We start from the raw sequence: 20,273 nt of genomic DNA, 5'->3' as shown, positions 1-20,273 counted from the left end.
ATTGTTTTCAAGAAACCTGCTGACATACAAAACTTTCAATAATTTTATGTTAAAATGGAGCATGATTTGACAAAATGTAAGCTGGAGTTCTGAAACCTGCCCACTGAGGTCAACTCATTATGCCAAGGATTTGTGTGGAATTTGAAAATATTTAGTTCAGTAGTTTTTTGAGAAATCTTCTTCCACGCAAATATGTTGAAAAGGGGCATACTTTTAGAAAAATGGAAGCGATAGTTATGAAACTAGCTTTGTATGACCATCTTTAGATGTCTGTTACATTGAACGCATTTTGTCAACAAGTTTCGAGAAAAAAAAACCTGCTTATATGCATCACTTTCACAAAACTTCTTTGTTGGAAAGGGCGTACTATTTACAAAATGTAAGCGAGAGTTATGTAACTTGCCATGTGACGCCCGCTCATAATACCAACGCCTGTTGTAGAATTTGAAATCTTTAACATGGCAGCTTCTGAGCAGTGAGCAAAATGTACGCTAGAGTTATGTTCTGTAAGGTCCTTTCAAGATGCCAATTAAGAATAAGATCAGATTTTGAGAAACCCGCAAAACTTTTGTCACGCGGAGTGACAATAAAAGTTCTACTACAAATATGTTTGAACACACTCAAATCGTCGAGCTAAAATTTAATAAAAATGGTGCCAGTTTTAGCTCAGAGTATATCTAAAACCTTGCTTGTTTATATCATATTCGTGGTACTGTACCTATACCTACCCATTTTATTGACTGTTAGCGGCCTTACTATCTAAAAGTGTTCGGTCATATTTAAGCAACATTTTACGGCATTTTTCAGTTTTAGTATATTATATTAGAGGCTTATTTAATGATAAAAAAGACCCATAACCAAAGTAAGCCCCCTATACTATAAGAAATGTATGTTTAATATCGTTTACGAAATTTTGTTCTAGTTTCACATTTGCATTTGACAGAAGCTGAGATATAAAAAAGTCTTATTCTAAAGGCCTTGTTTCAAAATGTGTGCAGCTTCCAAATTCATTTGTTTCCAATTAATCCTGGTTCATCATGCCGCAACAAAGATAAGTAAAAGGGGGTAATTACAATTTTACAAACATAATTACGACTTAATATGTTTTTGTCAACTATGATATTTGACACGCTAAAACAGCGTCCAATTAAGGCCATCGCTCGAAACAACGACAGAACGAAATCAAGATGTTGAGTACTCGAAATAACGAAACTGTGATGGTGAAAAGTCGAAACTCCAATGATGAAAAACACGAAACTACAATGTTCGAAAGCCGAAACAACGAACGTACGATGGTAATAATCGAAATTATTTCGTACTTTCATCATCGTTTTTTCGATTATTACCATCGTAGTTTCGTTATTTCGACTCCTCAACATCGCGGTTCGATATTTCGATTTTTCAAAATCGTTGTTTCGACTTTCCATCATTGTTTTTACCACCGTACTTTCGTCTTTTCACCATCCTAGTATAACGTTCCTGTAAAACATGCGCAAAGGATACAAAATCGACGAATACATTGAAATATACTTCCACGAGGTTACACGTACACAGAAATTATGTTGCTGCGCCTGTGAATCTTCGGGCTGGCCAAAGGTTAACTAGTGTTTATTTATACTGCTGAATTGTTATAAATAAAACACAAGTTACTCTTCTAATGTAATCATCCTTTCAATATTTTTAATCTTTTGCGCATGTGTAACAGGAATGCGATATACTGCGATAGTAAAATGTCAATGTTGAAAAGTCGAAACAACGATGCTGAAAAGACGGAAGTACGAACTAATTTCGACTTTTCACAGTCGTATATATAGTTTCATTGTTTCGACTCTTCAGTATATAGTAGTTCCGTATTTTCATCGTGTAAATAGGCAGCGATGGCCCCGAGCACCGTACAACTTTAATAAATAGATGTTACATTCATTTCATTACTTGGGCAAAGCGTACTTTTATTGAATTGTTAAGCAACCAGGATAGGAGTGATCAAAATCTGATTAACAACCTTCAAGGTTAACATGGAATTTATTAAGCAATATATTAGATAGATAGGTCCGAGTTTTCTTACTGACTTGAATAACTCTATCTATTTAAGCAAAGTATGTATTTAATCAATACATTAAGTTTAACCCTACAGTGTATCAAATCTTTCTCACGGTAGTCACCTAACTGCACCACTATTTCAACCGGGACTACTCTATAAATAAACTATGCGGGGCCCTTCACGGGAAAATATGTTTAACGTACTGATTCATTACCTTCTCTGGAAATTTCCATAGAAAAAAGATTATAACTGACTCAAAATTTGTCTAAAAATGCTTTTGTGCTCCCCTGTCCGTGTGTCTGTAGTGTGCGTGCGTGCGTGTGTGTGTGGTCGGAAATGAAGAGGTCGGCGTCCATGGTGGTATTCCGTACTAAGTCTTGCAACGTACAAACTAAAGTCTGCAGGCTTGGTTTGAAGCCCGTGAATGGATGGTAATGAAATGCAATTTATAGAGATGGTCTGAGGTTATAGAGCCTGCATATCACAGAAATTGCCAATTAAAAAGCAGGCACTATTTCCAATTATGGATGATTAAACAATACTCAAATGTAAATTATAAGCCGCCCAAACAGAAATGTTCCAGCTGACAAAAAATGCTGAACAATCTGAAGAGATCATTTGAAATACTACTTCAACTGTGTTTCTTCCAGCATAACTGGAAGTTGTTGCTGGAAGGTTGAGGGGTCATTAGTAAAATCTTACTATGAGACAAGGGTGTTAAATATAGTTAAAATAAGGACAAGAACATGTTAAAACAGCTAGGCTGTTAGTTAAGCACTGAAAGCTTGCACTAGCCTTGATGTTGTATGGGAGTTCGTTCCAATATCTGATTGTGCAAGGGAAGAAAGAGTTGATGTGAGACTGTGTTCATGAGAATGTTGTTTGGTGGTTATGGTCTACCATGACAATGCTATTAGAGATCATGTACAGCATGGTCAATGAAGCATTTATTCTAGGGTGTTCTAAGTCGGCCAATGATGTATCACTACCCTGGTATGAGTAGTCATTCATGACATATAGATTATCTGCAGCTCTTTCTATATTATCATGTGTAAAGAGATTTTGCCATGAGTGCCATACTGTGCTACTGTATTCCAAAAGTCAGGTCTCACACAGGTCTAGTATGCTTTTTCTTTTGTACTTTTGTTACTAGTATGTAGTAGATCTACATTCCTTTTTATAAATCTAAGGATATTACGCACTTTTGATGTTACATTACCAACAATATGCTTAGCAACAGCTCAAATTGAAAGTATGAGTAGACGGCACACAGTACGGAACATGTGCATTGCACGCCTGATCATCACAGTGAAAAAAGTGTGTATTCTCATTAGTGGGTACTGAGATATCAGCTTACAAAAATTTTACCAAAAATTGCAGAGATGGAAAAGGGGCATAATTTTATGAAAAAGCAAACTAGAGTTATTGAACTTCAGCAGTGCAATTTAAGTCAGTTCATCATAGTGAACACGCGCAAAGTTTCAATCCATTCCCACAACTGGTTACTGAGCTGACATACAAAAAGTTAACCAAATATGGACGCTGACGCAGACTCATAGGCAAGTCCAATATAGCTCTGGCTCAAAGACGGCAAGCTGAACAAACTTGCGAGAGACCCATGCAAGGATGCTACTAAACAAGTTTTGTGTGTCAACTGGTAGATGTTTAAACTAGAATTGTGTCCACTGGACACGGACGCCCCTACAAAGTGTGCCATCCTTTAAATAACAAAGTTTTTATTAAAGACCATCTTCATAATGAAGGATGTTCCACTAAAGGTTTGAAGAAAATTGTATTCAGATAAGGTTGTGCATCTGAGCAACTTTGAATCCATTCCTTCAAAATGTGTATGAGGAATTGAACACACCAAATTTCTTCACTATGGCCTATTTTGTGAAATTAAGGAAGGGTTATAATTCTAGAAAAAATAGCTACAGAAAAAAGTCAATTATTTATGGTCATCTTAACTGAATGAAGGACCTCCATCTCTGATGAGGAGTTGGACACACAAAATTTTTCTCTATATTCTTTATAGCAAAACTATCAAAGGACCATAACTGGGGTAAAAATAATCACAGAAAAAATCCTTCATTTAAGGTCATCTGCACATCAAGCTTGTTCATCAGTGAAAGTTTGAAGCAAATCAGGCTAACAGTGTGGGAGAAGTTGGACATACAAGTTTTTTCTCTATATTCTATATAGCAAAACTATCAAAGGGCCATAATTTGTGATAAAAATAGCCACAGAAAAAATTCCTTCTTTAATGGTCATCTGTACATCAAGATTGTTCATCTGTGAAAGTTTGAAGCAAATCAGGCTAGATATATACACGAGATTTCAGGATGTTCGTACATGGAACACAATTCATCATGCCCTTAATGTATATTTTTGACTAAGTCAAGGGCCATAACTCTGCTCTTGCTGAGTGATCTGTAAAACAAACATAAAACTAAAGTCCACAAATTCACATACTGAATAATATTCTTACATGGTTTCGTGACAAGGAGAAATATTTTTTAAATAATATTTTACAACACTAAGTAACTTTCTAGCACTTCATGTGTATTTTTCACAGTCAATGACGATAACTCTAGTCTAGTTCAATTAAATCCATAATAGAACACCAGGCACAACCTAACATGCTGTGACACTATATAGATATCATATGGCAGTGTGTATGACAATGTCAATGTCACACACACTGCCATATGATATTCATTTTATGATACCAAACAAAATTTAGTACATAAAAATGTTTAAAATTTTTTTAAGTTATTTAATGTAACAGTTTCATCTTTAGTGCGGTAATCACCTGTGTACACATTGAATAGTGACGTCACTACTGTAAGTGTACAAGCAAGGCAATCATACGGCTAAAAAATTGAAGCAGTTAATTGCCCTTATATGACATTCAAAATATCAGCACGGTCACATGACCTGACAGTCACTTACGCTTGGCCACGTGTCAAAAAGGTTGAAAATGTTTTTGACAGTCGAAATATCTCTTTCCCGGGTAATGGAATATTATCAATGTAGGCAAAAGAGAGGCATAATAAAAACTTATATGCCCTTTATGCATATTTTTCACTTAATCAAGGACCATAACTCTGGTCTAACAGACAAAATAACAAGAGCACCGCCTTGCAGGTGCTGACGCTCATCTGATTTTTTTTGTATAATAGAAATATTGTCCTACCCATGATTTTCTAAGCTTAAAAAGGGCCATCATTTTTGCAAAAAGCAGGATAGAGTTATGTTTCTTGATGTACAGTGTCCACTTATGATGGTGAAAAACTGTTGCAAGTTTTAAAGCAATAGCTTTGATAGTTTATGAGAAAAGTTGACTTAAACATAATACTCAACCAAGAAAATGATTTTCTAAGTCCAAAAGGGGCAATAATTATTGCAAAAAGCAGGATGGAGTTATGTTGCTTGCTGTACAGGGTCAGCTTATGATGGTGAACAAGTGTTGCAAGTTTCAAAGCAATAGCTTTGATAGTTTAAGAGAAAAAGTTGACCTAAACATAAAACTTAACCAAGAAATCTGATATTATCTAAGTCTAAAAGGGGCCATAAGTCTTGCAAAAAGCAGGATGGAGTTATGTTTCTTGCTGTACAGGGTCAGCTTATGATGGTGAACAAGTGTTGCAAGTTTTAAAGCAATAGCTTTGATAGTTTAGGATAAAAGCTGACCTAAACATAAAACTTAACCAAGAAAACTGATTTTCTAAGTCCAAAAGGGGCAATAATTCTTGCAAAAAGCAAGATGGAGTTATGTTTCTTGATGTACAGGGTCTGCTTATGATGGTGAACAAGTATTCCAAGTTTCAAAGCAACAGCTTTGATAGTTTTGGAGAAAAGTTGACCTAAACATAAAACTTAACCAAGAAATCTGATATTTTCTAAGTACAAAAGGGGCCATAAATCTTGCAAAAAGCAAGATGGAGTTATGTTTCTTGCTATACAGGGTCAGCTTATGATGGTGAACAAGTATTCCAAGTTTTAAAGCAATAGCTTTGATAGTTTAGGAGAAAAGCTGACCTAAACATAAAACTTAGCCAGGCAACACAGACGCCGACGCCGACAACCGCTCAAGTGATGACAATAACTCATCATTTTTTTTCAAAAAATCAGATGAGCTAAAAACAAATCAGATGCACAACTTTGCATTCTGATTAATATTCCTATCATGTTTCACAACCCTAGGTAAAATACGTGTGACACAAACTACCAAGTATTATGCTCTTTTATGCATATTTTTGACTAAGTAAAGAGTCGTAACTCTAAACTGGCTGAATGTAATCTCTAACAAAACCCCAAGTGCACAACTTTACATACCAAATAATATTCCTGAAATGTTACATAATCATAGGTCAAATACTCTCGAGATACATGCTACACAAACTTTTAGGCCCTTTTTATGAATACTTCTGATAGATTCATGGGCCATAACTCTGGTCTAGCTGTGTACAACTTCAAATGCTGAATAACAATCATGTGAGGTTTGATGACACGGAGTCAAACACTTTTTGAGATATGCACCACACAAATTCAAATGAACAGAAGGACAAGAGCAACTCTTAAGACTTAGTGCCAGTCCCAAATATTTGGGGGGCACAAGAACAATAAATAAATATTATGTAAATGCTTAATTTTAGTCTAGGTTGCTAAAATTAATGTAAATTTTTTTAAATAATATTTACTCAATCAATTAACCCTTAGCCTGCTGCAGGCGAATTTAACAGCCTTTGCAAACAGCTTGGAACCAGATCAGACGCCGATTAAATCGGCGTCTGATCAGGTTCCAAGCTGTTTGCTACTCTGACAATATTTCTTCCAATTTTGGAGCAAACTGAATGAACTTTACTATTTGAGCAGATGACATTTCCAGCAGACGACAATTTATCTAGCATACTAAGGGTTAAAGAACACAAAATTAAATCAGCATTTTAAGTAAATGTAACATATAACTATCATACATATAAAACAAGAGTAAATACAATGAATAATATAAATTTAAGCAAAATTACAGATCATTATTGTTGATATGCTCGCTAACAACTTCCTGTAAAATAATTTAATTTTGTGGGCATTACATTTCGTGGTTTTGGTCGAGATGGCATTTTCCTGGGGATATAAATTTGTGGATTTCAACTTTTGAACATAGAATGAATGGGAATTTTACTTGTTCGTTGGGAATAAATTTCATGGAATGACTCAACCACGAAATCCACGAAAATTAGTCCCCCTCGAATATTAATGATTCACAGAATCACTACAAATTCTAAGGTTATTATCACAATGAAATAAGAACACTGCAAAACAAGACAACATAAATCAAAGTTGTAAATCCTTGCCTGGTAAACTACAGAGCTACCTCTAAATAAAAGAACATCAAACAAAGGTTAGTGTCATCATAGTTTTTGCATTTTTACAAGCAGTGTATCGAATATCAAAAATCGGGGAATGGTAGGCGGTACAGATATGATTTAACTTTACAGAGAACTTTAAGTTTGCTAATTCATTCTTAATTTGTGGTCGTGGTGATGTTTACCAACAAGCTGATTTAGCAGTAAATTCGGCAATTTCGTCATGAAAGCACTTTCATTGTCATTTTAACTAATATTCTGAAGCAAACGAAGTAGGCGTGAGATAGCTGTAAAATAAACAATGCATTTGGAAATAAAATATGTACCGAAAATGGTTCGGGAGTAAAATTATTCACTTTTTATTGTGAGAGATAGCTTTGTCCTGAAGGAGATAGTCATGTCGCTAAGGAGATAGCTCTGTGTTGCATTAACAGTTTTGCGCAGTGTTGAATGTATCTGGATAGTAGTTATGTCCACTTACGAGATACAATTCAATTATCTCATCTTTATATCTATACATCATTTGTATAAAAGATATTGAATATTTTCTTATTTTTATTTTGCTTGTTTTTTATTTAGTGCCGTTTTAACAAGTACTTCTGGATTCAGCACCAGTACTAACTTGTTCTCAGCAACTAACTATAAAGTCCTCTTACAGGCACATTGTAAAATAGTCAGGGGGTTCAAACTCAAAGCCCATGATCAATAGATCTGCACTTTCACTATTGATATAAGCGAGCGAGCTATATTTTTTTTACAATTGGCATGTGCTACTTTTTCTATAAAAAAGATAAATTCAGTTAGAGAAAAATTGATGCGTCAAATTATCTTGTGAAAAGCAAGGGTTGCCTATAACTTTAGTGAAAGTGGCTCTGATACTTGTTTACACTACCTATTACACTATGTAATATTCAGATATGATTTTACAAGGCTTGTAAAATCATATCTGAATATAATGATACCATATTAACTGCTTTTCGTTGAGGACACGACCAGTTTGTTTGTACGTACCGGTAAATAAAATATACTTTCTACAAATATCAGAGTCGCTGTGACTTCATCATTGTACGAGCACGTTCAAATGCACTAATGAATCTAAAATCTGGAAGTTTTAAAAAGTCATGCTGACTTATACGGAAGCATGGAGGGGACATCAGATTTTTTTATTTTAATTTATGTCGTGGCCATGAGTTATAACTAAGAAAAAAACGAAAAACAAAGTGTTATCTCGTGGCCACGAGATAAAACTAAGAAAAAAACAAAAAACAATTTCTTAATTCGTGGCAATGAAATAAAACTAAGAAAAAAACAAACAAGAGCTGTCCATAAGACAGCCAAGCTCGACTATTCGAAATATTGTCACAGAAGCAGGAAATTATTACCCAAAATGTTAAATATCGAAAGAGTTTTAAGTTCGAAACGGGACATAATTTGACCAAAATGCATATCAGAGTTATGGGACTTGATGCTATCAACTAGTTTAATAACCCCGAAGAAACATGTTAAGTTTCAATTCCATATCTGCATTAGTTTTGGAGATAGTATCTTGCATGTAAAACTTTAACCAGAATTTTCTAAGTCCAAAAGGGGGCATAATTTGTTCAAAATACATGTTAAGAGTTATGGAACTTGACCCAGTGAGGTTGGTAACTGACCTAGAAAAAGAATAAATAAGTTTCAAAGCTATATGCCTTTTGGTAATAGCTGTATGTACTTCCACGCAAAACTTTAACCAGGATTTTCTAAGTCCAAAAGGGGGCATAATTTGCCCAAAATACATGTCAGAGTTATGGGACTTGATTCTATCAACTAGTTTTATAACCCCGAAGACACATGTGACGTTTCAATTTAATATCTGCATTAGTTTTGGAGATAGTAACTTGCATGTAAAACTTCAACCAGGATTTTCTAAGTCCAAAAGGGGGCATAATTTGCTCAAAATACATGTCAGAGTTATGGGACTTGACCCAATGAGGTAGTTAATTGATCTAGAAAAAGAAAAAATAAGTTTCAAATCAATATGCTTTATAGTAATAGCTGTATGTACTTGCAAGCAAAACTTTAACCAGAATTTTCTAAGTCCAAAAGGGTGCATAATTTGGCCAAAATACATGTCAGAGTTAAGGGACTTGACCCAGTGAGGTAGGTAATTGATCTAGAAAAAGAAAAAATAAGTTTCAAATCTATATGCCTTTTAGTAATAGTTGTATGTACTTGCACGCAAAACTTTAACCAAAATTTTCTATGTACAAAAGGGGGCATACTTTGGCCAAAATGAAGGTCAGAGTTATGAGACTTGGTGCTATCAACTAGTTTTATAACCCCGAAGACACATGTGAAGTTTCAATTCAATATCTGCATTAGTTTTGGAGATAGTAACTTGCATGTAAAACTTTAACTAGAATTTTCTAAGTCCAAAAAGGGGGCATAATTTGCTCAAAATACATGTTAGAGTTATGGAACATGACCCAGTGAGGTTGGTAATTGACCTAGAAAAAGAATAAATAAGTTTCAAAGCTATATGCCTTTAAATGATAGCTGTATGTACTTGCATGCAAAAACTTAACCAAGGTGTGACGCCGACGCCAGGGTGAGTAGAATAGCTAGACTATTCTTCGAATAGTCGAGCTAAAAACGATTTTTTTGTCAATTCATGGCCACGAAATATATCTAAGAAAACAACAAAAAATAAAAAAATTTTTTGCTAATACACTGCCACGAAATATAAGTAAGAAAAAAACAAAACAAAAAACTTTTTTTTTTTGCTAATTTGTGGCCACGAAATATAACTAAGAAAAAAAAACATTTTTTTTTACTAATTCGTGGCCACGAAATATAAGTAAGAAAAAAACGAAAAACAATTTTTGCTAATTCATGGCCACGATATATAACCAAGAAAAAAACGAAAACCGATTTTATGCATGTGCTCTGCACATTGTCTCATTGACACCTATCTAAGTGCCAAGTTGAAAGTCAACAAGTTAAATGGTGCGCAGATGGACAGACACATGGGACATTGCATACTGTGTTATATCATTTGTATTATTAACATGCATATAAAAAGAGAAAATTAAGCAATCTACAATACAATGAAAATATTTTAAAAGAAACTGAAAATATCTCAAATCTGAACTGTTCATCATGTTCCCAAACAACTTTAAAATGCAAGCAAGAACTTATTAGTTTAATGTTCTTGCTTTGATAGAGTCTAAAAGTATGTGCCATGGAAACTTAAACTTGAACATTATCAAAAATAACAGCAATTCTAAATAAAAAATATCTAAACAAGAATTTGTAACAGAGTTACCAACGTCCTCCACCATTTTTCACAAAACATACTGCATCTTCTAAATAATAGGGCAAGATACTAACAATGCAAGTAAGTCATAACTATAAAGCATGTCATTCATGAAGGCATTATGAAGTTTAAATATCTGTATTTTCTACTGTTTGTCAATGCAGAGCTGCACTACACAGGGTTTTTTCTAAGCTGTTTTGGGAACAGAGCCTATATCCCCAAATTTGGGAACTTTGACGCATAAATGTTCCAAATTGGGAAAATTTAGTCCCATAGGATATAGTAAGGACAATTTTCAATTCCCCAATCTAATTCCTTCTTTATTCAATGTAAAAATCCTCGGTTACAGGGAACTCGGTTATAAGGAATACTCGGTTATAAGGAACACTTTGTCCAGTCCCAAAGTACAAAATTCAATGGAAAACTCCTCGGTCATAGCGAACAGACATAGAGTATAAAAATTACTGAAAACCGAAAATAAACAGAATCACGGATGACGTCAGAGTAACATTGGCACTTTCACGCGCTTTTATAAACATGAATAAACACAAATATTTCATTTCTATGATCTTTAGTTTGTTAATTCATGGATACGATAAAAAGAAAATATATAATATCATCAAATTACCAAATACTAGACAATAGTAGACTTATATTCTCAAGATTATGTCCGAGAGCTACATGTATTAGATATTTCATGTTAACAATAGTGAACGAAATTCAGTCACAGTCATATCCTAAATAAATGTGCTAATCACACACGATTAACAATGGCAATCAGTTCAGTTTACCAAATTTCCAATTATAAAAATTATAGCAGGTGCTAAAATGGACAATAGCAAAATATAGGTATAATTTACACTTTAATCCATATGTATGGTGCCGTTTTCTAGTCGTAATACACTGTAAGTCATAAACACCCTACTTTTAGATTTTAATGGGTAGTCTAATTTAATATTTTTGTAATAAAAAAATTAACATTTGTTTTATATTAGTATTGATGTCTATTCACATAACATGTGGTCAAGCAAGGTAAGGGGAGTAACTGCAACATATCTGATAGTTATCATGTCTCTAAAAAGAAGATAGAAATAACCGACAAAAATTACAATCATTCTTACCGACGAACATTTTGGCTTGTTTCGGGTTTAACGCCGCGTTTCAACACTATTTCAGTCATATAAATTCTGATAGTTTACCCAACCATCTCTCCAGGAAAGGGCTGGTACTAGAAATGAAACTTTCTCACATGAGGATTCAAGGTCGGCCCGGAGTGTGAACCCACAGCCCTTATCAAACATCAGTCAAATAGTGTTCGCTATACAAATTGTGTTAATTATACAAACCTCGGTTACAAGGAACTAGTTTGCTATACGGATATAAGGAACCTCGGTTATAAGGAACAATTTTTAGAGGTCCCAAGCTGTTCCTTATAAGCGAGGTTTACTGTACTTCCATTACAAAATTGTCCATAATTTGGTCAATGTTTGTGCAATTTTAATGAAACTTTTTTCAGAATGTAGATTAGGAATTTTTGCACTAGTTTTGGGAAAAATACATATTTTTGGCACTGGGAATATAGCCAAATAACGGCTATAAAAAAACGGCCGAAAAATAAAACCTGCTACATATTAACCCATAGTAATGCTGCATTTACCTATATATACCATTAGGTTATAACTTGCGCCTGGGTCTACAATTGTTAACAGTTTTTTAAATCTATCAACACCAATCATAATTTCATTTTTAAATTAGTGAGAAAACTCATATAAAAACACATGTATTGGAGGTAATTTCATGAAAAAACAAGAGCACCGCCTTGCGGGTGCTGACGCTCATCTGATTTTTTTTGTGTGATAGAAATATTGTCCTACCCGTGATTTTCTAAGTCTAAAAAGGGCCATCATTCTTGCAAAAAGCAGGATAGAGTTATGTTTTTTGATGTACAGTGTCCACTTATGATGGTGAAAAACTGTTGAAAGTTTTAAAGCAATAGCTTTGATAGTTTATGAGAAAAGTTGACTTAAACATAATACTCAACCAAGAAAATGATTTTCTAAGTCCAAAAGGGGCAATAATTATTGCAAAAATCAGGATGGAGTTACGCTGCTTGCTGTACAGGGTCAGCTTATGATGGTGAACAAGTGTTGCAAGTTTCAAAGCAATAGCTTTGATAGTTTAAGAGAAAAAGTTGACCTAAACATAAAACTTAACCAAGAAATCTGATATTTTCTAAGTCCAAAAGGGGCCATAAATCTTGCAAAAAGCAGGATGGAGTTATGTTTCTTGCTGTACAGGGTCAACTTATGATGGTGAACAAGTGCTGCAAGTTTTAAAGCAATAGCTTTGATAGTTTAGGATAAAAGCTGACCTAAACATAAAACTTAACCAAGAAAACTGATTTTCTAAGTCCAAAAGGGGCAATAAATCTTGCAAAAAGCAAGATGGAGTTATGTTTCTTGCTGTACAGGGTCAGCTTATGATGGTGAACAAGTATTCCAAGTTTCAAAGCAATAGCTTTGACAGTTTGGGAGAAAAGTTGACCTAAACATAAAACTTAACCAAGAAATCTGATATTTTCTAAGTACAAAAGGGGCCATAAATCTTGCAAAAAGCAAGATGGAGTTATGTTTCTTGCTATACAGGGTCAGCTTATGATGGTGAACAAGTATTCCAAGTTTCAAAGCAATAGCTTTGATAGTTTAGGAGAAAAGCTGACCTAAACATAAAACTTAACCAGGCAACGCCGACGCAGACGCCGACGCCGACGCCGACGCCGACGCCGACAACCGCTCAAGTGATGACAATAACTCATCATTTTTTTTCAAAAAATCAGATGAGCTAAAAAGAAAGTTAACTTGGGTGCCTGTGACCTTGACCTTTGCACATGACACAATGTCTTGTAATGGTGAATATTTATGCCAAGTTATTTGCATATACAACCATGCATAAAAATGTTACAGACAAGACAAAAAAATACCAAAAATGTCTAAAGGTGACCTTGACCTTAAAACTAGGGATCTGGGTCTGCATATAAACTTAGAAGAGAGCTAGCAAAATTTCAGGATAAGAACATTAGTATAAAGATATATAGCTGCAGAGAGGATGCTAGTCTTCTGTATTTTAGTTCAACGGAAGAACCTCATTCCACCCCTAAGAGAAGCTCAACTCCATCAAAAACCAAACCTAAGAATGCCCGAGAAACTGACACAAAACATGTCGAAAACATAACTGAATCCGCTGATGTCTAGAAAAAGAAAAACAACCGAAGGAACATGGAAACAAATCCCGGCAGTAACAAAATAGGAAGAAGCAAAAATTCATCACTGGAACTTCAAATTCAAACTAGAAGATGCTTTTGTACAAAAGCGCATGTCTCCCCCAATGCATAGTTGTATAGGTAGGAAATCAATAGGGGACAGGAGCGAAATATATTATATGCCCCAACGGTAATGTAATGTTTATGAATTCAACATTTTTGTAACTCACAAAAACTTCATGAAAATCATTCTTATAATACTGGTAATATACAGCTATACTACAAGCTTTCAAGTGGACAATTTAGGCCCTTCCCGAATAAATGTATTTTCACAACTTCATCTGCTTATTCAACTTATTCTGTCAATCTCTTTTCAGCATAGTTTTAAGAATATAGATGAATAACTATCTTACACTGTAGAAACAAAATGTGATTGAAATTTACCTAAATACACTGATTTATATACATACTGCTACATTCATTCAATAAAATTTTAGACATTAAACACATCCTCTTGGCCTAATATATGTCACTGTCAATTTGAAACTAAAATCTTGTATATCTCATATTTTTCATTCAAATCATGTATAATTACCATCATGGAAATACAAAAGAATACAGTTATTTTGTGGCGCGTCTTAACGGATATTTTCCAAATGATTAAAGAAAAGCCATAAACAGGAAAGTAGGACAAAATGACCACCCATGTCAGTCTAAGAAAATACAAAATAAATCATTTGTTTCTCTGCACATGCTTTGACTTCAAGGGAATATTGCATGGCAATCGTAATGTTTAGTAGTATATTTCAAAATGTGTAGTCTTTTTTTAAGATTTATGTTTTTTTATTTGTCTTTATTTGGCACCTTTAAATACTATGCTCCTGTCAGAATGACATTATTTACCTTTTTCTGATTTTTTAACAAATACATATATTTTATGTTATTAGATTTGATAAATCATATTTACAAAGGGAAACAACTTGATTTTTCGTTCATTTAACATTACTACTCCAGTTAATTCCCTTCTGATAATAAGCCAGTAACAAGGGAGACCACTTGTGACCTTGAATCCACCAATTTTTCTGAAACAACATGTCCCAATCCATAAGGAAAGGGCTATTTCAGTGATAACTGGTCACGAGTTTTAGGAAATAGACACTTTATCAACTACCTAATGCATCATTCAGCTCTATCAATCCAGGTATTATGTCGCACTACCATCAGTTGACTGAGATGTGCCTTCAGTTTCGTCTTCTTTCACAGTTTCCTGAGAATTATTACGACCAGAATCATTCTGAAAAATGACCGACTTAATTGAATATATATTAAACGCTGACCCGTAAGTATCACCATATGATAAGTTCAAGGCTTTGGAGCATCCGTTTTCAAAATTATTAGATATTGTATGTCTTTTCCATTCATGATACTTAATCCTATGTGAAGCAACTTTCAATTGTAGTACAATATCAAACTGCCCTTCTTGTTTTACAAGTTTAACAGGATTTCTCAACTGGACTGAAAACTCATTGTTATATTCATTAAATTCCACTATTTTTACAAATTTTTCACTTGTCTTTAACTCCTTGTATGACACTTCAAATTTTCCTTCAAATTCAACATGTTTATTAGGCTTTACACCGCAACAATTTCTGCAGCTTGACGTACAGTATCGACATCCTGGGAGAACTTCAATCTTACTTGTATCAATCGTAAAGCTAAGGATTGTCAAAGTTTTCTCCACTGACCCAAAAAGTTTAGTTTCAATCTGGTAATTCCCTTCTGACTTGCCCAATCTTTTTTCGACTAACTGAACTTCGTCAATTCTTGGGTATCGCAACTGGTTACTATTGGGTAGCATACTAGCATCTCCACCACCTGCTATGTAACTAAGGATGCGCTCATGCTCTTCAAAATTATAGTAACCTTTCAAAAACGTGCTTTCACTAAATTCCTTCACAGACATTATTGGCACACGTAGCTGGTAAAACACATCTTTTAACATTTCCCTTACAGTTTTGCCATCTTTTGGCAAACTTTTGATATCACACTGAGCCTCCGCCCATTTTACAGCCAATTCAAATATTTTTTTCTCATTTGCGTCAAATGTGTTTCCTTTAAGAATAAGAAACAAACAATCCTGAGGAAGCGTAAGAAAACTGTCGCATCCTAAAATCTTATCAGCATTGTCATCAATAAACTTCAGTGTTTTATCCTCGTAAGTTTTTTCTTTATAAAATAATGCCATCTGAAGTAGATCTAAGGCTGTATTGACAGTAATGTTTTGTATCATGTATTTGAAGCAGTATTCCACGAGGCCTGTTACTTGATACATGTGTGCATTCTGCAAAACAAGAGGAGCCGTAGATTCTGTCAGATTTGCCATGTCTGTGTACAAATACCTGAAAATATCCAACAAGGTGTAATTAATCCTAAATGTTATATTACACATTCTATGCTTGTGTTCGGCCATACCTCCCACAGTTTCACCGATCTAAATAATATTCATACAAGGATCCTTTAGAAGCATTGACAGCAACCATGAAAAATAACAGTAGTTTACGTTTGGTAAAATCTAAACATGATGAAATATACTAAAGCAGAATGAAATTGTAAAAAAAAAAACATTGAATGGACTTAATAATCCAAAATGATCAATTTAGACAATTATAGTCAACATTTTCACTACATCTTGTCTTGAATCTTGCACTGAATTATAAGAATTTATCAAATGGTGCAAAAAAGGAAAACAGGGAAGGGGATAGATTTTTCAATCAAGAAAATTAATGTCTGACCTATTTCTAATTGCTTTGTATGAAGTCAATGCAGTAATGTTTTAAAAAATGCAATAAACAATCAAGCCTTAACCCTTACCCTGCTTAATTTCTATAATGAACTTGTCCATCTTTCAATCTGGACATTACCATTAACTGTTAAAAGGGGTGCTTACTTGATACTGACTGAACGGCAAACAGTGCAGACCATGATCAGACCTAGTTTTATAACCCCAAAGACACATGAATGTGAATTTCAATTATCTGCATTAGTTTTGAAGACAAAATTCATAAGATACTATTACAACCACTCACTAATGAAGTCCTATCAAAACTACAGCTATCAATGAAGGAGACTGATACCCAAAATACTACTTTGAAACAGGGAAACTAAAATGTTGTGATCATGACATCTGACCTTCAAGTATGACCTTGACCTTGGACCTAGTGACCTGGGTTGTGCACTCTGCATGCTGTCTTAATGAGGCTAACAGAATCTGATGATGCTAGTTTTATGAAAATCCTTCCAGAGGTTAAGAAGATATGAACTGGACACACATTTAAGCTATAGATTTGATCTTTGACCTTGATGTATTATCTTGCCCTTGGCCATACCGTTGGCCCTAGTGACTTGGGCTTTCAACTCAGCATATTATCTGGATAAGATTTATAGTTGATGTTAGTTTTATGAATATTATTCTAGAAGTTTAGAAAGCATGGCATGGACATGAATTAATGCTAACTGATTTTTGACCCCTGTAACCTTGACCTCTGACTTAGTGACCAAGGTCATGTGCCATGTATTTCGCCTTCATAAAATGAATGATTAAATTTCGAGGGCTGAGCGCGAAACTAATGTAACTGTATATGAATAAAGAACAAGATACAATAGTTTCGCGCTCAGCCCAAGTAATGCCAGTTTTATGAAAATCATCAAATTTGATAAGAAGATAATGGAGTGCTAAATTACAGACAGACATGTGTGTCAGACTCCAATATAGCCCCAATATACTTTGTATCTAGGGGTATAATCAGAGTCCATGTTATGTACATTGTAAAAAAAGAATCCAAGATCTTAGATGCTTTAAAGATGATCATGAACAAAATCTACATTCTGCATGGCTTTTTGCAACTACTCTTTTTTGTAAGTGTTGTTTGTTTGTTGGGTTTAACTCCGCACTGACGCAATTCAGGTCATATGGAGACTTTCCAGCTTTGACGGTGGAGGAAGGCCCAAGGTGCCCCTCCATGCATTATTCATCACAGGTGGGCACCTGGGTAGAACCAACAATCTTCCGTAAGCCAGACGGTTGTCTTCCTCACATGAAGAATTTAATGCCCCAAGTGAGGCTCAAACCCACATCGGTGAGGGGCAAGTGATTTGAAGTCAGCAAGCTTAACCACTTGGCCACGGAGGCCCCTAGTTTATTAGTTATGGGCTGATTAATCACAGCATCGCTGAACATAAATAAATATTTTATGATGTGATACATCAACAAAACTTCATTGTTGACCAATCTTTAAGTCCTATCAATACCCACAAATTTATACTAATCTAAGTGCTTTATAACATTCTGGCAGTCAAAATTCCTGCTGTGAACTAATTATGTGTATGTAAAATGATTTTATATATTAATATTATTATTATGCCTCATTTGTGGTAAAAACCATAACTGGGCATTATGGTTAATATCAGTGGAATTCTTCAATTCTTCTATTGCTCTAAGGTCACCTTTTTGATCTTCTTTTGGCCACTGTTCCTGTATCATTCTGATTTTTTATCATTATTAGTTACTGTAAAATCATTTAATTTCATGGGCATGAAATTTCGTGGTTTTGGTCAAAACGGCAATTTCGTGAGGATATGAATTTGTGGATTTCAACTTTTGAACATAAAATGAATGGGAATTTACTTGTTCGTTGGGATTAAATTTTGTGGATTGACTCAACCAAGAAATCCACGAAAATTAGTCCGCCACGAATATTATTGATTTCACAGTATTTAATCAACGGTTAGGCTATTTTTGTACTGATTAATCAGGGTAGAAATTTTGACCAATTCCGAACACTAGTAATATTCATTACAGGTTGTCCTTGTACATTTGTATAGATCTCCAATGTCCCTCATTTTACAGGTATACATTCTTGTAATTTATCATATCCGACAGACATCATCCTAACAGCTAATTCTGCTATAATAAATGACAGGTTTGTGTTTTGGCTTCAATTATAATCTAATACAGAGTGTGAGAATATTTGTAAATAGTGACATTGTTCATCCAGTTACTTTCCATTCATATTAACTTTAATAGCAAAAAGTTGAGATACATACTGTTATATTAAAATAGCAAGCAGAAACCTCTTTTGTTTCCCAATAGTAAAGTATACATTTTACTGCAAACCTTTTGCAAAGGAAGACATCACATTTTTCAACCAAACTGTGAAACATTCTCAAGAAGTTTAAATGAAAATGAAATTTTAGAAAATCTTACATGAGAAATAACTCAAATATCTCCGAGTCTATTTCTTCCATCTTTAGTGGATATGTCTCACTAGCGCAGGGACCATAGAACATTGCTTCAAAAACAGGGCTCCTTGCTGCCAGGATGACTTTATGTGCATGTATACAAGCTTCAATGTCATCTGGATCCTGATCTCGACATTTAAAGCTGACATCAGTCCATCGCTTGTCGGTCAAGATGGTACCCATACATTGTAGAGCAGTCTTCCCTAGTTGCCAGTGCTCCAGAACCATGCTTCTTTTTGTCAGCACCCTGAACAGCTGTTGTTTTTTTTTTAAATCTCTGAAATGGAAATTCAATATTTAAACTAAAGTCTAATAACCTAGGGATTCTATTAATCATGAAGACAAACTGTGAATAAATGCATGCAGGTCCATGAATTAATTCTGGACACATAAATGTACATCATAGATAAATGTGTACATCCTAAAAATGCCCCACAAAAGTAGAATAAGATCAATCAATCAAAAATGGCATTTTTTAACTATTAATGTACAAATATTTAATGATCTGTAATTAGGCAGAACTCTGAAGAATTTACAAGTCTCATTTTAATGGACAATAATTATTATTATGATTAAAAGTATTAAATTTTATGAATCCCTGTCGCTACACAGTGAAACAAGAGCTGTGCGCTACACTATTGGGTGATTTGACAGTAAAATGAATTTATGTCTCAATAAGAGACCTCTACTTTAAAAGGAAGATACAGCAAGATAAAAAATTATATCCAGAAAGCGAAGATTGCCAAAAAACTTTAAGTATGAAAGGGGCATAATTCTATCAAAAATACAATTAGAGTTGTGGGGATTGTAACCACACATGCAGATGATGATTATAAAGAAACATTTTTAATTTCAAGTCATTATCTTTTAAAGTACCAAAGATATGTCTATAAACGAAGCTTTCAAAAAACATTAACAAGAAAATAATTCCAAGTATAACAACTTGGTGACCTTGACCTTGGGTATAATGGAACCAGCCCCTGCACATACTTTGTATGCTGGACAATG

The 20,273-nt window shown here is 34.3% G+C and overlaps 1 protein-coding gene across 1 annotated transcript; it reads right to left on the bottom strand.

The window, feature by feature from the left end:
- Positions 1-2,003: 2,003 nt before the first annotated feature.
- Positions 2,004-19,537, bottom strand: LOC123536905 (BTB/POZ domain-containing protein 6-like). Its single transcript, XM_045320404.2, has 2 exons — positions 19,231-19,537; positions 2,004-16,366 (listed from the first exon to the last, which is right to left on the bottom strand). Exons 1-2 carry the CDS (start codon positions 19,491-19,493, stop codon positions 15,172-15,174), a joined length of 1,458 nt encoding a protein of 485 aa, XP_045176339.2. The 5' UTR covers positions 19,494-19,537; the 3' UTR covers positions 2,004-15,171.
- Positions 19,538-20,273: the final 736 nt, after the last annotated feature.

Source organism: Mercenaria mercenaria, chromosome 17, assembly GCF_021730395.1.
Source record: "Mercenaria mercenaria strain notata chromosome 17, MADL_Memer_1, whole genome shotgun sequence".
Lineage (NCBI taxonomy): Eukaryota > Metazoa > Mollusca > Bivalvia > Venerida > Veneridae > Mercenaria > Mercenaria mercenaria.
The sequence above is the reverse complement of the archived record's forward strand: the minus strand, read 5'-3'. Positions and strand labels throughout refer to the sequence as shown.